General features: G+C 35.4%; 2 protein-coding genes and 1 pseudogene across 2 annotated transcripts; 2 read left to right on the top strand and 1 right to left on the bottom strand.

Moving 5' to 3' along the window:
- The first annotated feature begins 2186 nt into the window (after window positions 1-2186).
- On the top strand, window positions 2187-3979 carry LOC147285140 (UDP-glycosyltransferase 91C1 pseudogene; annotated as a pseudogene).
- A 2781-nt stretch (window positions 3980-6760) lies between these two features.
- On the top strand, window positions 6761-11672 carry LOC147285139 (U-box domain-containing protein kinase family protein). Its single transcript, XM_086243836.1, has 9 exons — window positions 6761-6958; window positions 7476-7600; window positions 7688-7803; window positions 8330-8451; window positions 8549-8811; window positions 8936-9025; window positions 9326-9754; window positions 10245-10994; window positions 11092-11672. The coding sequence occupies exons 1-9, from the start codon at window positions 6814-6816 to the stop codon at window positions 11284-11286; spliced, it is 2235 nt and encodes a 744-aa protein (XP_086099962.1). The 5' UTR covers window positions 6761-6813; the 3' UTR covers window positions 11287-11672.
- A 312-nt stretch (window positions 11673-11984) lies between these two features.
- LOC147285138 (Lactoylglutathione lyase / glyoxalase I family protein) lies at window positions 11985-13731 on the bottom strand. The gene is made up of 5 exons (XM_086245865.1): window positions 13550-13731; window positions 13158-13326; window positions 12676-12759; window positions 12364-12567; window positions 11985-12267 (listed from the first exon to the last, which is right to left on the bottom strand). Exons 1-5 carry the CDS (start codon window positions 13613-13615, stop codon window positions 12179-12181), a joined length of 612 nt encoding a protein of 203 aa, XP_086101991.1. The 5' UTR covers window positions 13616-13731; the 3' UTR covers window positions 11985-12178.
- Between the last annotated feature and the right edge of the window lie 4099 nt (window positions 13732-17830).

Raw genomic sequence — 17830 nt, 5'->3', positions numbered from 1 at the left:
CTTATGTACAAAATGAATGCATATATATATATATAGAGGAGTGCTCTAAAGTTAACTAATTAGTAAGTTAATACGAAACTAACTATGTTTTTTGGCCCACCACATAACTAATGTCATCATCCGAACCGTTCATTTTTTAGGTCATACTTCAAAAATCATCATTGTAAAAAATCAACTACATTAGAAATCATTTAGTCATCTAATTGTGATTAAATAAATAGACGATCATTATTTTCAATAAAAGCCTATAAATAATTGTTATCATAATCAAATGGCTAAATGATTTTTGATTTTGGAGATTTTTTATATATAGAGATGATCTTTGAAATAAGGCCTAAAAAATGAATAGTTCGGATTTTGAGATTACATTGTGCAGTGAGCCCAACAAAATGATTAGCTTTGTATTAACTTGCTAACCAATTAGTTTTAGAGCATTCTTGTATATTATATATATATAAATACTTTAAAGTTAACGAATTAACAAGTTAATACCACGATGTAATATCATAAAACGAACCGTTCATTTTTTAAGACTCACTTTAAAAATCTTTGTAAAAAATCTCTAAAATCGGAAGTACGCCATTTAGCTGTTTAATTATAATAACAACTATTATATGCTTTTATCCAAAATAGTAATTGTCTATTTGTTTGATGATTAAATAATTACTGATTTGGTTGATTTTTTGCAATAATAATATTTGAAACGAGACATAAAAAATAGACGGTTTGAATTATGAAATTAGTCTTGTGATGGGCCTACAATAATAGTGACTTGTTAATGAATCATTTAACAAAGCCCTCCATTTTCAATAAACTAATTACATATATATCCCTAAGCAATATGGAGCTATATATTTATCATCTTCTCATACATCTGCAATCTGAAATATCAATAAGGTGGTTGAATTACTAAATTGGTTTGAAATACTTCCCCAAACTTGCATTAACACTGGTCTAGCTCAAAGATCATAAATATTCCTCTTATTACATGACATTTACCTAGCCAACATTTAGATCCGACTCTAGCCAAACTTTTCGATCTGGTTCATATATCCCAACATTTGTCTATTTACTTCTTTTTTTTGTTGGCCAATGTCTATCTATCTACTTCGTTGCTAGATAAATACATATATTGTATGGATCTCAGCAAATTTTTTTGGGAGTTTATGAGTATCAAAACCCATAGTTTTGTGTCAACTTATTCAACGTGCAATATGGAACTATTCATCTCTGTTGCAGACATTGTCAATCGATCTTCATCTCTGATCGAACAATGATCAGCTGGTGGAATTAGTGAACTGGTCCAACAATATTATATGTTCATTATAGTTATATATCCTAACTCATTGCCACTGTCATATACTTCAAGATATGCCTCTTTCCTTTCATCCTTCAGGTTCAAGAAAAATTAGAAGTAACAGTACGTTTAAAATCTAATCTAAAGAAGCTTAATTAATTTTTATTCAATTCTTCTCATGGCGTCTTCCTATAAAGATTGACCGACATATTATTGATACTGAATATATCCTGAGATCAAACTTGTTCATGTTTTCATAATGTAAAAGCTATCTTGCATGTGTACGTTCTTTGCCAATAATAACATGTAAAACATATGAACTATAAAAGTAAACTAGCTAGCTGTAATGAATCTAATTATGAATGTTTCTTTGCCAAAAGTAATTTTTTTTTCTTTTGTAATTTACCTCATACCCGAATGAATCTATTAAATTAATTTGTTTTCATCCTTAATTCCTTCCATTGTTGAATAACTTGAATCTAAATAGTTAAATTGAGAATAATATTAACGTAACCTCAAGGACCAAAAGATGTGATCCGTGGGATCGATCAGAATAGGAGCAGTCACATGATAAAAAATTCAACATCGATATCGATCCATATATTGTAGCAATTAACATATATCTTCTTCATTTCCATACAAGCTAGGCATGTAAATTCCGGCCCCTTCCATCCCAACATTGATAGAACTACTTTATGAGTAGGTAGAAGACATTTAGGTCTGTCTCTGTGGGGTCATGCATGCCAAAAGCTACCCTTCAATCGATCACTCACCAGAAATAATATAATCCAAAAGCAAACTTGTACTATTAATCCACGTCAGCTGATAATGACGTCGGAATTAATTAACCTAAGATGAATGATATATATATATATATATATATATATGAATGTTCAAGCTAGTGAGTGGTGAGTCTAAGTGTCTCAGGCAAATTAATGAAGCACTAGCTATGGAGAAGAAAGACAAAGTACAACTGCACATAGCTATGTTCCCATGGCTAGCCTATGGCCACATAATGCCATTTCTGGAGGTCTCCAAGTTCTTAGCTCAAAAGGGTCATCGAGTTTCCTTCGTTTCCACCCCTAAAAACATCAATCGCCTCCCAACCACCTCCTTATCCCCACTCATTAATTTCATACACCTTCCTCTCCCCACCATTGATGGCTTACCACAACTCGCCGAGTCCACCGCCGATTTGCCCATTCGCAAAGTCCCCTACCTCAAAAAAGCCTATGACAAGCTCCAGCTTCCACTCACGCACTTTCTCAAAAACTCCGGAGATGTCAACTGGGTCATCCACGACTTCGCGTGCCACTGGTTGCCCCGAGTTGTCACTCAACTCGGGATCAACTCGGTCTACTTCAACATTGTTAATGCCACCACCTTGGCTTTCATGGGCTCGCCATCTGAGTTAGTCGGCACTCGACGCCAGCGACCAGAGGACTTCACCGTCGTCCCCGAGTGGATCGACTTTCCTTGTAACGTCGCTTTTAAGCTGCACGAGGTGGTCAGTCATTGGGGTTGTATGGACGATGAGGTCTCCGATTTTCAGAGGCTCGCGGATGTGATTCAAGGTTGCCACTTGGTCACTATCAGGACCTGTACCGAGTTCGAAGCTGACTCAGTGAGTCTGCTCCGGAATATTTACGGAAAACCGGTTGTTCCACTCGGATTGTTGCCACCCACACCAACTCAACATGGATCGGATCAAGAAGTAGATGAGAAGTGGGAACTTCTGAGGGAGTGGCTTGACAGTAAGAAAGAGAACTCAGTGTTTTACATCGCACTCGGGACCGAGGTGACTCTGAGTCAAGAACTGATGCACGAGTTAGCACATGGGATAGAGAAATCGGGGTTACCCTTTATTTGGGTCATCAACAACCGCCCATTAGTTGAAGGGGTGTTGGGTTTGGATATCATTCCGCCCGGGTTTCAAACCCGGGTCGTGGACCGTGGTTTGATTTGGAGGGGTTGGGCCCCACAGCTTAAGATTTTGGCTCATTCGTCGGTTGGGGGTATCTTGACTCACTGTGGTTGGAGTTCAGTTATCGAGGCACTCGCGTTCGGTAGGCCGTTGATCTTGTTTTCTGGGGCAAATTCGGATCATGGGTTGAATGCGAGACTGTTGCATGCAAAGCGGGTCGGGTTGGAAATACCAAGGGATGAGCGAGATGGGTCATTTAGTAGTGCCACGGTGGCGGAGTTGATTAGACGAGTCATGGTGGATAAAGATGGTGAGGCACTCAGGTCAAATGCATGGGCCATGAAGGATATTTTTGGCAACGTGGACTTGAACAACAAGTGCTTAGACGAGTTCACACGGTTCCTGGAAACTTGGCCTGCTTCATCGTCTTAGTCAATACACTGTTGTCTTAGGCCTCTTGGAATAATTGCTGTTTTTGTTTTTTTCTATCCTCAATAATAGAGGTAGGGGGCCAGTCTTTCGGGTTTGGGCCGAGCTCGAGTTTGAATTAGAGGAGCCCAGTAGAGTTTTTAGGCCAGATCGGGTTAGGCTTGGGCCTTAATACACAAACCCAAAGCTCGCGCATCGGGCTTAGAGGGCTAGGTCGAAATGGGCGGCCCATTTAGGACCCAAAGCCTATTTACACACATATAGGTGTTCAATAAAATAATATAGAATTTTGGCTATATTGTGATTTGAACATGAGACCTCACATAACAAGCTTCAACTCTCAACCAACTAAGCTGACTAGTTTATTTGTTTAGTTTGTGAATCATAACATATTTAATAGTTCTTTTGTTTGTTTACTTCAATAAATTATTAATATGCTTATTAAGTTATTATATAATACTATTATATTAGTGTAATATCATAAATAATAAACTTTTAAAATTATATACAACATTACAACTATAATAAAACATAAATGTATATGTGTATATACAATTTTTATAATACAACTATAATTAAAGTTATTAAACCACGATTATTTATTAATTCGACCACCGTTACCTCACTTTTACATCTCTGATTGAGCTAATTTTTTTGCATGGATTATCTTTGAGTGAGGAACTAAAATATGAACGGTTCGGATCGTTAAAAACACAATTGAGATGTGAGTTTCTACATATAAATACACTTGAAAAGTATAATTCTAATATCTTTCCCGTTGAAATTTTGTCGTTTTCATAATTGTGAAGACCACAACGTAATTTCAACAATCTGAGCCGTTAATTTTCTATGTTCATAATTAAAGATCATCCTTGTAAAAAATCGGCAAAATCGGAATTCATTTACTTGTTCGATTATCATTAGAAAAATCACGATCGTTCATAAGTTAGACCACCGTTACCTAACTTCTACATCTCCGATTGAGCTAATTTTTTGCAGAGATGATATTTGAGTGGAGAACTAAAAAATGAACGGTTCAGATCGTTGAAAATACAATTGCATCATATGTTTATAAAACATAAGTAATAAAAACTCTAAATCTAAAACCAAACCCCAAATAATACTTTTAAAACAATCCAAATCTCAAATAATCCATTTAAATATTTAATACAAAACTTGAGATTCCTTATATATTAAATTATTAATATATTATATTAATTATATAAAATTATATAAAACCTAATTTATTGGAGTAAACAAACAAAAAACCTATTAAATATGTTATGATTCAAAAACTAAACAAATAAACTAGTCAGCTTAGTTGGTTGAGAGTTGAAGCTAGTTCTGTGAAGTCTCATGTTTGAATCAAAACATAGTCAAAATCTTATATATTTTTTTTATTGAAGATATATTTGTGTGTAAACGGGCTTTGGGTGAGCCTAATCGGCCGTGGGCTTCAAGGAAATGGCTCAAGCCCAGCCCAAAGGACTTTCGAGCCGGGCCAGGCCGGCCCAAATTTCGAGCTAGATCGGACTTCGGGCCCAATGGGCCGGGCGGGCTGCGAGCCTTGGGCTTTTTGGTGAGGCCTAAATAGAGGTATTGAACACTTGGGTGAAGTTATGATTGTATTAATATGAACATAATGTTTGTTGTATTAATGTCGCTTCAAATTAAGTATTGGTTATCCATCTAAAAAGTAAAATGCTCAATAAAATATTATGCGTGATTGTAATGTTATGTGGTATGTTTATGAGATAATATTACTAATGTACAAAATTTATCTAGATCAACCTGCAATAAATCATAAAATTTATATTATTTTCAAATTCATGTTTGAATTTGGTTGCTTTAAAAAAAGAGGCTCTATATTCTATCAAGATCCTAACTTAAATTTTTTGGTTCTAAGGATTGGACGGGCCATGTTGGATGGTCTCATCCTAAATAAGTTAAGCTCATTTTTTGTTGGAGTGTCTAGTAACTGTATGAGCACTAAATCGGACTCATTTGGCCATGTTAAGGCTTAGTTTGAGATTGCTGTGAGAAAAAACAGTTGTGAAGTAAAACAGTTGAGTGTTTGGCAAACTATATTTTCAAAAATGTTATGAGTACAAAAAATAGTATGAAAATGTTTGGTAAATTGTACTAAAATGGACATGATGTTGAAAGTGTCTTTCACTTATTTGTTTGGTAAAAATAAAATGTTTTTTTACATGTTTTTGAAATTTTTGGCTACAAATTTGTATTAGCATTAATTTTTTCAAAAAACAACATTATTAAATAAGTATCATATTATTTTTTTGGGTATATTATAATTTTTATCGTACAAATAAAATATCATAATTAATGTTCACAATATTAAATATAATTAACAATTGACCTATTTTTTAATTTAAGATGTGATTTTCAAAAATCAATGAGGGTATTATGGATAAAATAAAATTTTTATTGTTGCTGTGATTCACTGTAGCTCTCACTTTACCTACAAACCTGCTTTCTATTTTTGCTGTGGTGAGTGGAGAATTGTGGGACAAAATATTTTTTCATTTTTTTATCAAACACCAAAACTATTGTGGGTGATTGAGAATTGTCATCCATAACAGTTTTTGGGTCCTCTACAGCAATTTCAAACAAGGCCTAAATGCAGCGTTGCCTAAGCTATTTTGACCGCCTTTTATTGTATAGAAATTGTTTGAGGTGAGATTTTAACCTACGATCAATGACATCTACACATCATCCTTATGTCACTTGGAAAGGAAAAAATTTGCTTCTTAAAATGAGCAAATTAAATTTTTTCAATATAAACAAAAAGCATTACACTTGATTGTCACTGTACGAACCGTTTGAATGATGCAAGCCGGTCTGGTTGGTCCAGGCCGGGTCAAAAGAGTAATTAATAAAAACAGGGCGGGTCAGATCCGCTAATAATATTGGGCCAGGGCGACCTGTTGGACCTGTCAGTTTTTACACACTGTTGGAATTCCAAGGCCCAATTCTAATAATTCGATATGGAGAGGACAGCCCAATAAAAGTCAATGAGACAAGGACGCTCGTATTAGTCCACGCTCCAAACTTCTTTTCTTAATGGCAAAATGGCAAAATGCTATAAATAAAATGGGTTTTAAATAAGCTCAGACAGCCACGTAGCAGCAGTTGTCTGGTGGCGATGACGTCAGTGGCGGTGGCGGTTAAGGGTGGTGGACAGGGAAGCCGACGCGCCGTGAAGTGGGCTGTGGAGAACCTCATGCCCAAAGCCGATCGCTTCGTGTTAGTCCACGTCATCCCCAAAATCACTTCTATTCCAACTCCATGTATCTCTCTCTCTCTCTCTCTCTCTCTCTCTCTCTCTCTTATTGGATTTTGGACCGATTGCTCTGCTATGCTCTGTGTGGTTGGTCGGTGAAGAAAATACTAGGAAAAGTAAAATCATAACTTTGGAGTTTGCTTTCCAGATTCTCTTTCTTTTTGGCTTTCTCGAGAATCGAACAGTTACTGAAAGTACTTTGGAGCAGCTAATTTCTCGAGAATGCGTCCGCAGCCTTTGTTTGGGAGCTGAGAAAATGATGCAAATTAACCATAAAAAAACACATAAATTGAATCTTCTAGTAAATTCGGAGCATTAAGTTCTTACTATTCAGAACCTTCATAAATGGACAGACGGCACCAATGTTTATCTTAAAAATTTATGAAATTTTTTTTACATTTAATTGCTATTTTTGTTAGCCATTGGAGTGTATATTAATTCGGTTGACCAAACTGAGCATATAAAAGAACAGGGTGATGGGATTAATTATCGATGTTTTGGTGATGGGATTATGCTTTTGGCAGCGGGAGATAGCATCCCAGTGACGGAGCTGGATGCGAATGTGGTGGCAACGTATGTGAAGGACATGAAAGAACAGTGTGAGGAAGTTTTTATTCCATTTCAGATGCTATGCAAAACAAAGAAGAAGGTGAATTTGTCTTCTCTGTGAAGCTAGCTTCTGTTCAAATGCGTTGTCTCAAACTCAAAGTATAAATGTGTGTTATAACTTTTGTAGATGGAAACATTGGTTTTAGAGGATGAGGCTCCTGCAACTGGGCTTCTTAAATATATATCCGAGTCGGGGATCAATTGTTTAGTCTTGGGTTCTTGCTTTTCAAATTACATAACCAGGTATGGTGCCAAACTCACTCATTTAGTGTTGGGTTCTTGCTTTTCCTATTGGTTTCATGTTGTTGCAAACCCCTATTGTTATAGACTAGAGCATTATCTTTATAAACTTGTACAAATTTTCTATTGGGTATATCTTTAAATGAAATTACTTAGTTCTATACCACATGATGTATCATCTTTCACAATCCATGAATCTGGGAATTCTTGTAGTTACCTTGATGTTCTTTTTCTAAAACTCATGTGGTAGTGTGTTAGGAGGTCATGATTATTGAAGTTTATAACCTTGTAATGTACTAGCTTGAGCTGGTGCAAGTTTTCCCACATGTACAGATTAGCATTTTTCCTTCTGTGCTACTGTGAATTTTTGGCTATTGGAATTTGGAAATTTAGCCTGCCTACTTTATCAATGGATCTAATTGTCATTTCTTCTTTTTTTCTTTTTGGAGTCTCCATCTAATCTTTTGGATTAAAATGTGATACTTTTTTAATGATTTTAAGGCTAAGTTTCCCATGGTAATTTGTGTAGGAAACTGAAGGGACCAGGGGTACCAACATTTGTTCTGAGATGTGCTCCTGATACTTGTGATATATATGTTATTTCCAAAAACAGAATCATCACAAAATCAGTTAGTCCATCGTCAGCTTGTGGTATGTTACAAGTGCTTTTCTATAGTTGATATTTGTATTCCTTAATTGTTTCTTTTCTCACATTCAGACAGCTTTACTAACTGGCTTTCTACTCAAGGAGACCATACAGGAGGTTCCGGTCGTATCAATGAACAGACATCTGGGATTCGCTCTTGTGATGTAAAATCCACAGCTCATGAAGCGTATGGAGCATCGTCAATGTCAGATCTTAGTTACCTTAGTTCTGAAGCTTTTACGCATATGGGCTTTTTTGCAAATGCTAGTGGAGATCAGGAAAGGAATAGTCAACACTTGGGAGATAAGCATGAAATTGTTTCTTTTCAGCATGGCAGTTCCTCTGCTTCTTCACTGACTGAGCAGGTGAATTGTGCAGAGCATTTATGCCAACAGCTGGATTCTGCTTTAGAATTTTGTAGATATATCTATCATCCTGAGATGGTGCTTGGATGAGTTTTGAGTTTTGATATGAAGTATTATTGTGCAGACTGAGGTAGAACAGCTGCGTCTAGAATTGCAAAATACTATTGGCATGTACAAACGAGCTTGTGAAGAGCTGGTCCATGCCCAAAGCAAGGTGAGAGGTTGATTATTGTAAGGTGTTCCAAACTTCTGCCAACATGATCAAAATCAATTAAACAAAAATAACTACTTCATTACTATTGGGTTTGCACTAGGATCTCTTTAAATTTGGAAAGGCAAGTTTAGTTTTTGTCATCTAGGTTAGCATAAATACGACCTTAATATGCCTACAAAATGATGGAAACCATCATGAATGCATAAATATGACCTTGAACAGACCAATCACAATTTTGGACTGCCCAAAAAAAATTTATTTATTTATCTTCCATATCATCATTGTTGTTTAAATTTGAAGGTCCAATTACTTTCTTCTGAATGCCTTGAAGAATCAAGAAGAGTGAATGCTGCCCTTGAAAGTGAGGAAACTTTGAGAAAAATTGCTGCTGAAGAGAAGGCAAAGCATTTGAAGGCCATGAAGGAGATTGAGGAGGCCAAAGTTTTACTTGCTAAAGAGGCTTATGAGAGGCAAATTTCTGAACTGAATGCACTGAAAGAGTCCGCAGAGAAAAGGAAATTTGTTGATGCACTCTTCAGAAATGACAGGAGGTACAGGAGATACAGTAGGAATGAAATAGAGATAGCAACAGATTTCTTCTCAGAGGCAAATGTGATTGGTGAAGGAGGATATGGAAAAGTTTACAAATGCAGTCTTGATCACACCCCAGTAGCTGTTAAGGTTCTTCGACCTGATGCAGTTGAGAAGAAAGAGGAGTTTCTGAAAGAGGTATATATATTTTACACATAATTGAGTAATATTTCTGAACCCATTCAATTGCACTGTTCTATTATTATGGCTGTTTCTTGTTGCTCTTTAATTTGTTTGAGATATTTGACATATGCACAATATGAAGTGGTGCTCATAATCCGTTTTGATTATGTTATGAGTATTGTGGACTTCCAGGTTACTTTTACTCACCTTGGATGAGGTGGGAGCCCTCTCCCCTTGATCCTGTAGTGGGACCATCTTCCTCTCTAGGGTCTTGTCAGCACTTTCTCTTTCCTTTCAGGCCCTCCTGTTTGACCTTGTATCACAACAGCATTGCCACCACCCCAACTTAGATAATTTCGTTTACTTTAAATCATAGAACTTGTTACTTCTTTTTTTTTTTTGCTGATAATTTTTTATGCGTCTTCCTGTAAATATTGATCAACATATTGTTGATGCTGAATATATCCTCATATCAAACTCATTTGTTCTCTGCCAATTTTTGCAGGTTGAAATTCTTAGTCAGTTACACCATCCAAACATAGTTTTATTACTTGGAGCCTGTCCTGAGATCGGTTGCCTGGTTTATGAATACTTGGGAAATGGAAGCTTGGATGATTATATCTCCCACCGGAATGGAAAACCACCTCTCCCTTGGACTGTTCGGTTCCGGATAGTTTTTGAAATAGCTTGTGGGCTTGCATTCTTACACAACTCAAAGGTGGAGCCTGTAGTGCATCGAGATTTAAAACCAGGTAATATCTTATTAGACAGAAATTACATGAGCAAAATTGGAGACGTTGGGCTGGCTAAACTCATTTCAAACGTCGTGCCTGACAACATCACGGAGTACAGAGACTCAATTCTTGCTGGAACACTCTTTTACATGGATCCTGAGTATCAGAGAACTGGCACAATTCGACCCAAATCAGATTTGTATGCTTTTGGGGTCATAATCCTCCAAGTATTGACAGGCCGCCATCCAAATCGGCTTATATTTATTATGGAAAATGCAATTGCAAATAGTTCAATTGCTGACATTTTGGATGAGTCAGTGACAGATTGGCCACTTGCTGAAACAGAGGAGTTAGCACGAATTGCACTAAGGTGCTCAAAACTTAGATGCAGGGATAGACCAGATCTTGAAACTGAAGTTCTGCCGGTTCTCAAAAGACTCGTTGATACAGCAGATTCTAGTTTGAAGTTTGAAAGAAATCATATTTATGCGCCAAGCCACTACTTTTGTCCAATACTTCAGGTAAAGTATTGTTGGTAATGCAGGAAATTGTATTTTGAGTTTTAGCATGCAACTCATATCTTGTTTCTCTTCGTGCATCATATTGTGGGTAATGCAGGAAATCATGGATGATCCACACATTTCTGCTGATGGTTTTACTTACGAGTATAGAGCAATCAAAGCATGGCTTGAGAAACACATTGTGTCCCCAGTGACAAAGCTTAGACTTCAGCACTCTGTGTTAACTCCAAACCATACATTACGTTCGGCCATACAGGAATGGAGGTCACAGGTGACATATTCAAGTGTCTAAGCGGGAAGACAATTGGATTACACACTTTTTCTTGCAAGATTTTCAAGGGAGAAACTGCATATCTGGATTAAATTTTTCTATTTTTTACTTGGATGCACAGATGAAAATGAGCATTCGAAGTCCGTATTTGCAACAAAATCATCAATCAAGTATATTAAGATCAGGGTTCAGCTCAAATGTTGCACGGACTATGTATGTAATTATTGTATGTACTGTGTAACTCTGAAAGAAAATATATTAGCTAGGAGCATTTAGACACATAAGCACAAGCGAGGGAGGAAGGAGCCACTCTACAGAACAATCTTTCTTTAATATGCAAAAGAGACTTGTTGTATATGGTGTTTATAATGTGCAATAGAATTTTCAGATGTGCTATATATCCAAAAGCTATGCTCCCTATTTTCTTCAACTTCTCTTTCTATGCCATTTATTTTGATGCTCGATCTCTTTTTATGCTCTAGTGGTTGAGCTGTGAAGCACTGAAGCCTGTGATTTGGTAGAGTTTTGCCCCTTTCCAAAACCTTCTCACATGGATCAACAGAGTATTTTGATTTTAATTACCAAATTTAGACATCCACACTCCATCAGATTGGCTTTTTAAGTTAATGAATTCCCAAAAATTATCGGTTTTATCTCAGTCTTTAACTTTTCTATTTCGATTGTGATATAATTTGCATCGCTTAGATTGAGACGACTAATGATGAAAATGCAATTCACAGTTATAACTTGACAAGCTCTATTGGCACGAGTGGTCTATATAACAATCATCGTTTACATGTATAATTATCTATACAAATTCTATAATTTCTATTAGTGCCTGAACATAATGGAACCCGGAAGGCATTTATCAATATCACAAGGTTATGCTCTGGATGTTGCAACATGTCAACTATCAAACTTGTGTAAATTCCAGAGCATTTGCATCTGGGTCTCGTGTAAAAATGGCTGGCCTCCCAGACTTGCTAAGTGTGTAAGCAATACCTGCAGTAGCAAATAGCAAAGTAAGCAGTCCACATTCACATAACTGCCTCCAAAATATCATCAAATAAACTGCAAATGAGGAAAGAAAAGGCTTGCCAGCTTCATCAAGGATTGCTTTCAGCTTAGACACATCACGAATTGCAATACAAGTATGGCGGTCACGACCTCCATGCTCAGGTCGTCCGGTTAAAGGGTCGGGATTGGGAAGCTCCATTAGATGAATCATCTCAGAACCCACCCATAACCAAGCACCTCTATAAGGAAGCTTGTCCTGTGGCCTAGCCTCATTTATTTCAAGGCCTATTTTTGTTCCAAAACAAAACATTGTTGTTAATCCCAAGTTTTGTTTTGTAATGTAGTAACAAAGTATGATACACAAAAGGAGCAATGGTCAAAAACATAGCATACCCAGAATGTTCTGATAGAAGTTGAGCGACCTTTCCAGGTTTTCGCACAACAGTCCAACATGGTGAACACTAACAACTCCAAAATCTGCATCAGCATCAGCAAATAAACAAGTATGATTTCATTCCGGAGAGAACAGAGAATGTATATGCACTTTCAAAGACAATCTAAGATGTTATGTTCTCTTGATTGTAAAATGTTACTTTGTTCTTAAACCATCTCTAGCAACACAACATGTTCCATTAAGCTGTTATAGCACATTCACAGAGTCTCAAAGAGATATACACCAACCAAATGAGAAAATAAAGGAAAAAGAAAACATGTCAAACAAATGAAGAGTGAGGTAATTTACAATGTGGTGAATAATACCAACAGGCACCCCAAATTCCTAAGACCCATTTCACCAAAAGAAAAAATTCCAAGACCCAACTTAGGAAGCAATTCGTGGTAATCAAATAAAGTGATGAAAGAGTAAGAAGAGTCACCATTCTTGTCCTTAATAGTAACTGATTGTTTCTCGAGCACATCTCCCTCAACAGTCATCTTAGCTTTTGTGACAAAACAAAGCCCATAACGTCTACAATTTCTCAGACTAGTCTGGTGAATTTTGAAAGATGGGTTCGTACATTTAGTGCTGTACTTAATACGATCTTCCTGCAAAAAACAAATGAATGGTAAACCATGTTAGAATTCACAGACAACCCCAAAAGAAGAAAAATAAAATAAAATTATAATCTTAATTTATGAGGAAAAAAATAATACAGGTATTGATGCTGGAGGCTACTATGAGAGACAAGCATATGTATTTTACAAATTATCACAAACGCAACTTCTTAACTTATATAAGTTAAAATCTAATGGGAAATGATAAACTTACCTTGAGTTGGAGAGTAATAGTGGAAGGTGGACTGAGAAGGGAAGCCATGAAAGAGGAGCTACTCATCTGAGTTGAGTCTATCTGTTGTGTTCTTTGTGAACCCCAGAATCACAAATTCACGATAGTTGGTTGGCCATTGACCATTCCGTACAGTTCGTGCTTGCAATTTTTTACAGATATAAATAATTTAAATATTAGCAAATCAAGAGCCATTAGGCCCATTACTTAAAGTTTGGGTTCTTTCTTGAGTGAAAAATGTTTGGGCTCTTTAAGGAAAAAAATGTTTGGGCTCTTTGGTCCATCAAAACAAAGTTTGGGCTCTTTGGGGGTGATTCTAAAATGGCTTAATTATCGATTTACCACAAAAAATTGTAACTCATTCTCACTTTGCCACTTGAAAGTTTTTTTGTCCCAGATTACCACCTGTAACTTACATCTGTGTCCCATTTTACCTTGTTCCGTCAACAATTTCTTTAAAAATGATGACCTAATCGTTAATGCTGACGTGGCGCGCTGGATGTGCGCCACATGTCACATCTTTTCCTGTATTTTCTGATTTTTTTTATTTTCTTATTTTTATAAACTTTGAAAATTAATTAAAAATAGCTCCGAACTTAGAAAAATACACGGAAAATTCCTATTGACTTGTCTTAACTAGTACTAATTTACTATGGAGTCAAAATGCCAATTTTCCCTCTAAAAATTTTCAGAAAATTTGGAAAGTCCAAATTTATTTTTAGAAAATTAAAATACTCTAAACTCTTTAGAAATTTATAAGATAATCTACCGAACTCCAAAAAATATGAGGTCTGCACCGTTAGTCTTCTAAAAACTAACAATACATTTCTCGTGAACACTAGCTACCCAAAAGACCTCTCAATCTTAGAGGAAAATAAATTTCCCTATAAAATAAATTCTAAAAAAATTCTAAAATTTCTGTAAAGTATCGAAATAATTCTCTAAAACATGCTTTTGGTAATTTCCAAAATATTTTTGAGAATTTGTTCAAGAGTTTACGAAAATTCTAGAATTTATTTAATAGAGGGAAATTTATTTTAATTTTTAAGAAATAAATTTGGACTTTCTAATTTTTTTACAAATTTTAGAGGGAAAATTGGTAATTTAACCTGATAGTAAATTAGTGCTAGTCAAGACGAGTTCGTAGGAATTTTCCGTGTATTTTTCTGAGTTCGGAGCTATTTATAATTAATTTTTAAAGTTTTAAAAAATAGAAAAATAAAAAAATCTGAAAATAAAAGCAAATATGTGACACATGGTGCACATTCAGCGCGCTACGTCAACATTAACTGCCATGTCATCATTTTAACGGAATTGTTAACGGAACAAGATAAAATGGGACACGGATGTAAGTTACGGGTGATAATCTGGAACAAAAAATCTTTTAGATGGCAAAGTGGGAATGAGTCACAATTTTGGGTGGTAAATCGATAATTAAACCTTCTAAAATATGCAAAAAGATTTGATAAAGATGTATATATAAAAGGACACCATTAAGAAAAGTGATAATGTATCTTCGTGAGAGTAAATTGTAAAATCATTTTTTAAGAGAAAATATAATAAATGTTAAAAAATCTCATTTTAAATTTAACAATGAGAACAAATTTCACATTTTAAACTTCTTTTACTCTAATTTAGTCTTAAGTTGAACGTCCAAATGATGCTTATAAACGTTCATATGTTTGTGTAATTATTGGTCAATTATACCCTTATTTAAACATAATTTTAAAGTATTTTGATGAACAATGACATAAAGCGTTCAAATGCTTGATAAAATTGCATTCAGATACTTAAAGAAGACCAAATTGTTTTATTTATAAAAATAAAAAAAAAGACTATTTCATACACGTATCATCTCATTTAGAATTATCTATCATTAACTCTATCAAATATGATGAAAAATTCAACTAAAATATACTCCAACAACAAGTTTGTGAATTCAATAATAGCAGATGAATAATACAACTATTAAAATATGAGTAATTATGTTCATTAATTATTTGGGTTGTGATTAAATGTATACACTCTAAAATTAGCTTCTTGTTCTACAATCTAGGCACTCACATAAATAGTGCAATAAAAGTTTGGGCTAGGTTTGGCTTTTTGGAGTCATCTCCAAGAAGGGTCGTGGCTCCACAATTGCTGTTGTGTGATTCACCATTAGTCTTCAAATCTCAACTTATATAATTATGTAATGTAACTATCAAGCAATTAATTCGAAATGTGTTAAACAACAAGTTGACCAGTAAACACGTGAGATCGAAGTCATTTGAGATCAAAGTCAAAGGAAACTAAGATAGAGAGTAAGGACTTGCTTATGAGTAAACACGTGTCTTGCCAAAAAAACAAAAAAAAAAGTATTAAATGTATAACATGTATTTATAAAAAAATTATTTCCTACAATATTAATTAATTATTGTTATCAAATTAACACAACGTTTGTCAGAACTCAGAAGATATCCTCACTAGTCATTATTGTTAGAACACATCCACTTGTGGATTTACTAAATCCAATAATATCTTCTCAGAAAGAGGATAATGGGATACTTTAGTTTCATTAAGAAGGATAAAAAATTTTGGCCAAAAAAAAAAGAAGGATAAAAAATTCCTTTTTGTCAGAAGTAATTATTGATATCTTGTTTTATTATGTGCACAATAAGTCAATAACAAAACTCATTACCAATTTACCAAACAATTTCAATTGAAAAACGTAAAAAATAAAATAAATTAATAATTTGATTCCCTCCAATTGCAATGAAACAAAAAAAGAAGATTCACTATGGGTTTCTTAATCTAATACAAGACTTCACAATAAATTTTTAATATATGTAGCTATGTGTTTTCGACAAATTAGGATATTCTTTATGTTTTTCGCAACAATTGAAATCTGAAATAACCAATAAAAAAGAAAAATGGGATGTTTATATGAGTTTCAATAAAAATGATTCAAATTTCTTTTTGTATCAGTAATAGTTATTGATAATATAGATTTATTTTACTAGTCTTTTTAAGCTTTGTGGTTAAGTGCATGCACAAAACCTTTAGATCCTAACTTCGAAGGCTGGTACTTCTTATGATATATGCACACCCCTAGATAATCTAGTTTTATTTTGTACGTAATAACAAAACTCATTATTAAACATATTATCATTGAAAATCTTGTGAGAATTTTATGCATATATTTGAATGTTGACTTTGTAAACTAAAAAGAGAGAGTGCGTTATCCGCTTTCTAATCGAATGGTAAACTTTTAGATAAATCTCGATTATACACTACCATTCATATATTGTTTCTGATGAATCTGAATATTTTTATGTTTTACTCGACGGTTGAAATTTGAAATACCCAACAGATCATAATTATAGAGCGAATATGAGGGTTCAAAACAGAAATAGTAAATTTTCGGGGAGCATTCTAGATATTTTGGCAACTAAAGTTGTTTAGCAATTGAGTACAAGCGAAGGCACTTATTTAGTTGTTGTTATTTCACATATTCTCCTATCTTTTTTGGCTCTTTCCTTCTTCCTTCCCTCACCCCCCAAAGACGAAACTTCTCCCCTTCTTTTTTGTCTTTTGCCAACGTTATTTGCAAAACCATCAGCCCCCAAATCCCCAGAAGCGCGTAAAAGCTCTCTCTCCATAGTAATCCAAAAAAGTCAAGTCACCGTCAAAGCGCTCTCCACACCGCGTTCACACCTGCGCACACGCTTCCCAGCACTCCCTCCCCATAGATATAAATATGACCCAAGTCCACCCAACCTTTTCAGAATCATCACAATTCAAATTCACACTTCTCCCTTTCAAGCATTTCATCAAACACTTCCACACCCAACAGCAACAACAGAAATCTGAACATACTTCCATGGAAATCAGCTCGTTCCCATTTCTTGGTCAAGAAGATTACTCGCATTTCTTCGGGCTGTTTTCGGAGATGGATGATTTTGACGTAAATGGCGGTGGTGGTATTAATAACTTGAAGAAAAGGAGGAGAAAAGAGGAGGAGGACAATGGCGAGGAGATGAAGAAGAAGAGCGCATTGACCGACATACTCACTTCGCTGATATTGTTGGACGAGGAGGAAAAGCAGGAGCACCAAGAGTACTTGGTTGAGTCTCAGCAGGAGAAGGCGATATTCGAAGCCAATCACAAGCAGAAGGCTCGAGCTATGAGTGAGTACTACGCTGATCAGCAACAGAGCCATTCGCGAGTGGAGGAATTGGACCAGTCACGCGCCAAGCGGACCCGCCGCACAGCTGTGTCGGC

Source organism: Dryas octopetala, chromosome 5 (assembly GCF_963921425.1).
Source record: "Dryas octopetala chromosome 5, drDryOcto1.1, whole genome shotgun sequence".
NCBI lineage: Eukaryota > Viridiplantae > Streptophyta > Magnoliopsida > Rosales > Rosaceae > Dryas > Dryas octopetala.
Note: the sequence above shows the minus strand (reverse complement) of the source record. Positions and strands in the feature narration are given on the sequence as shown.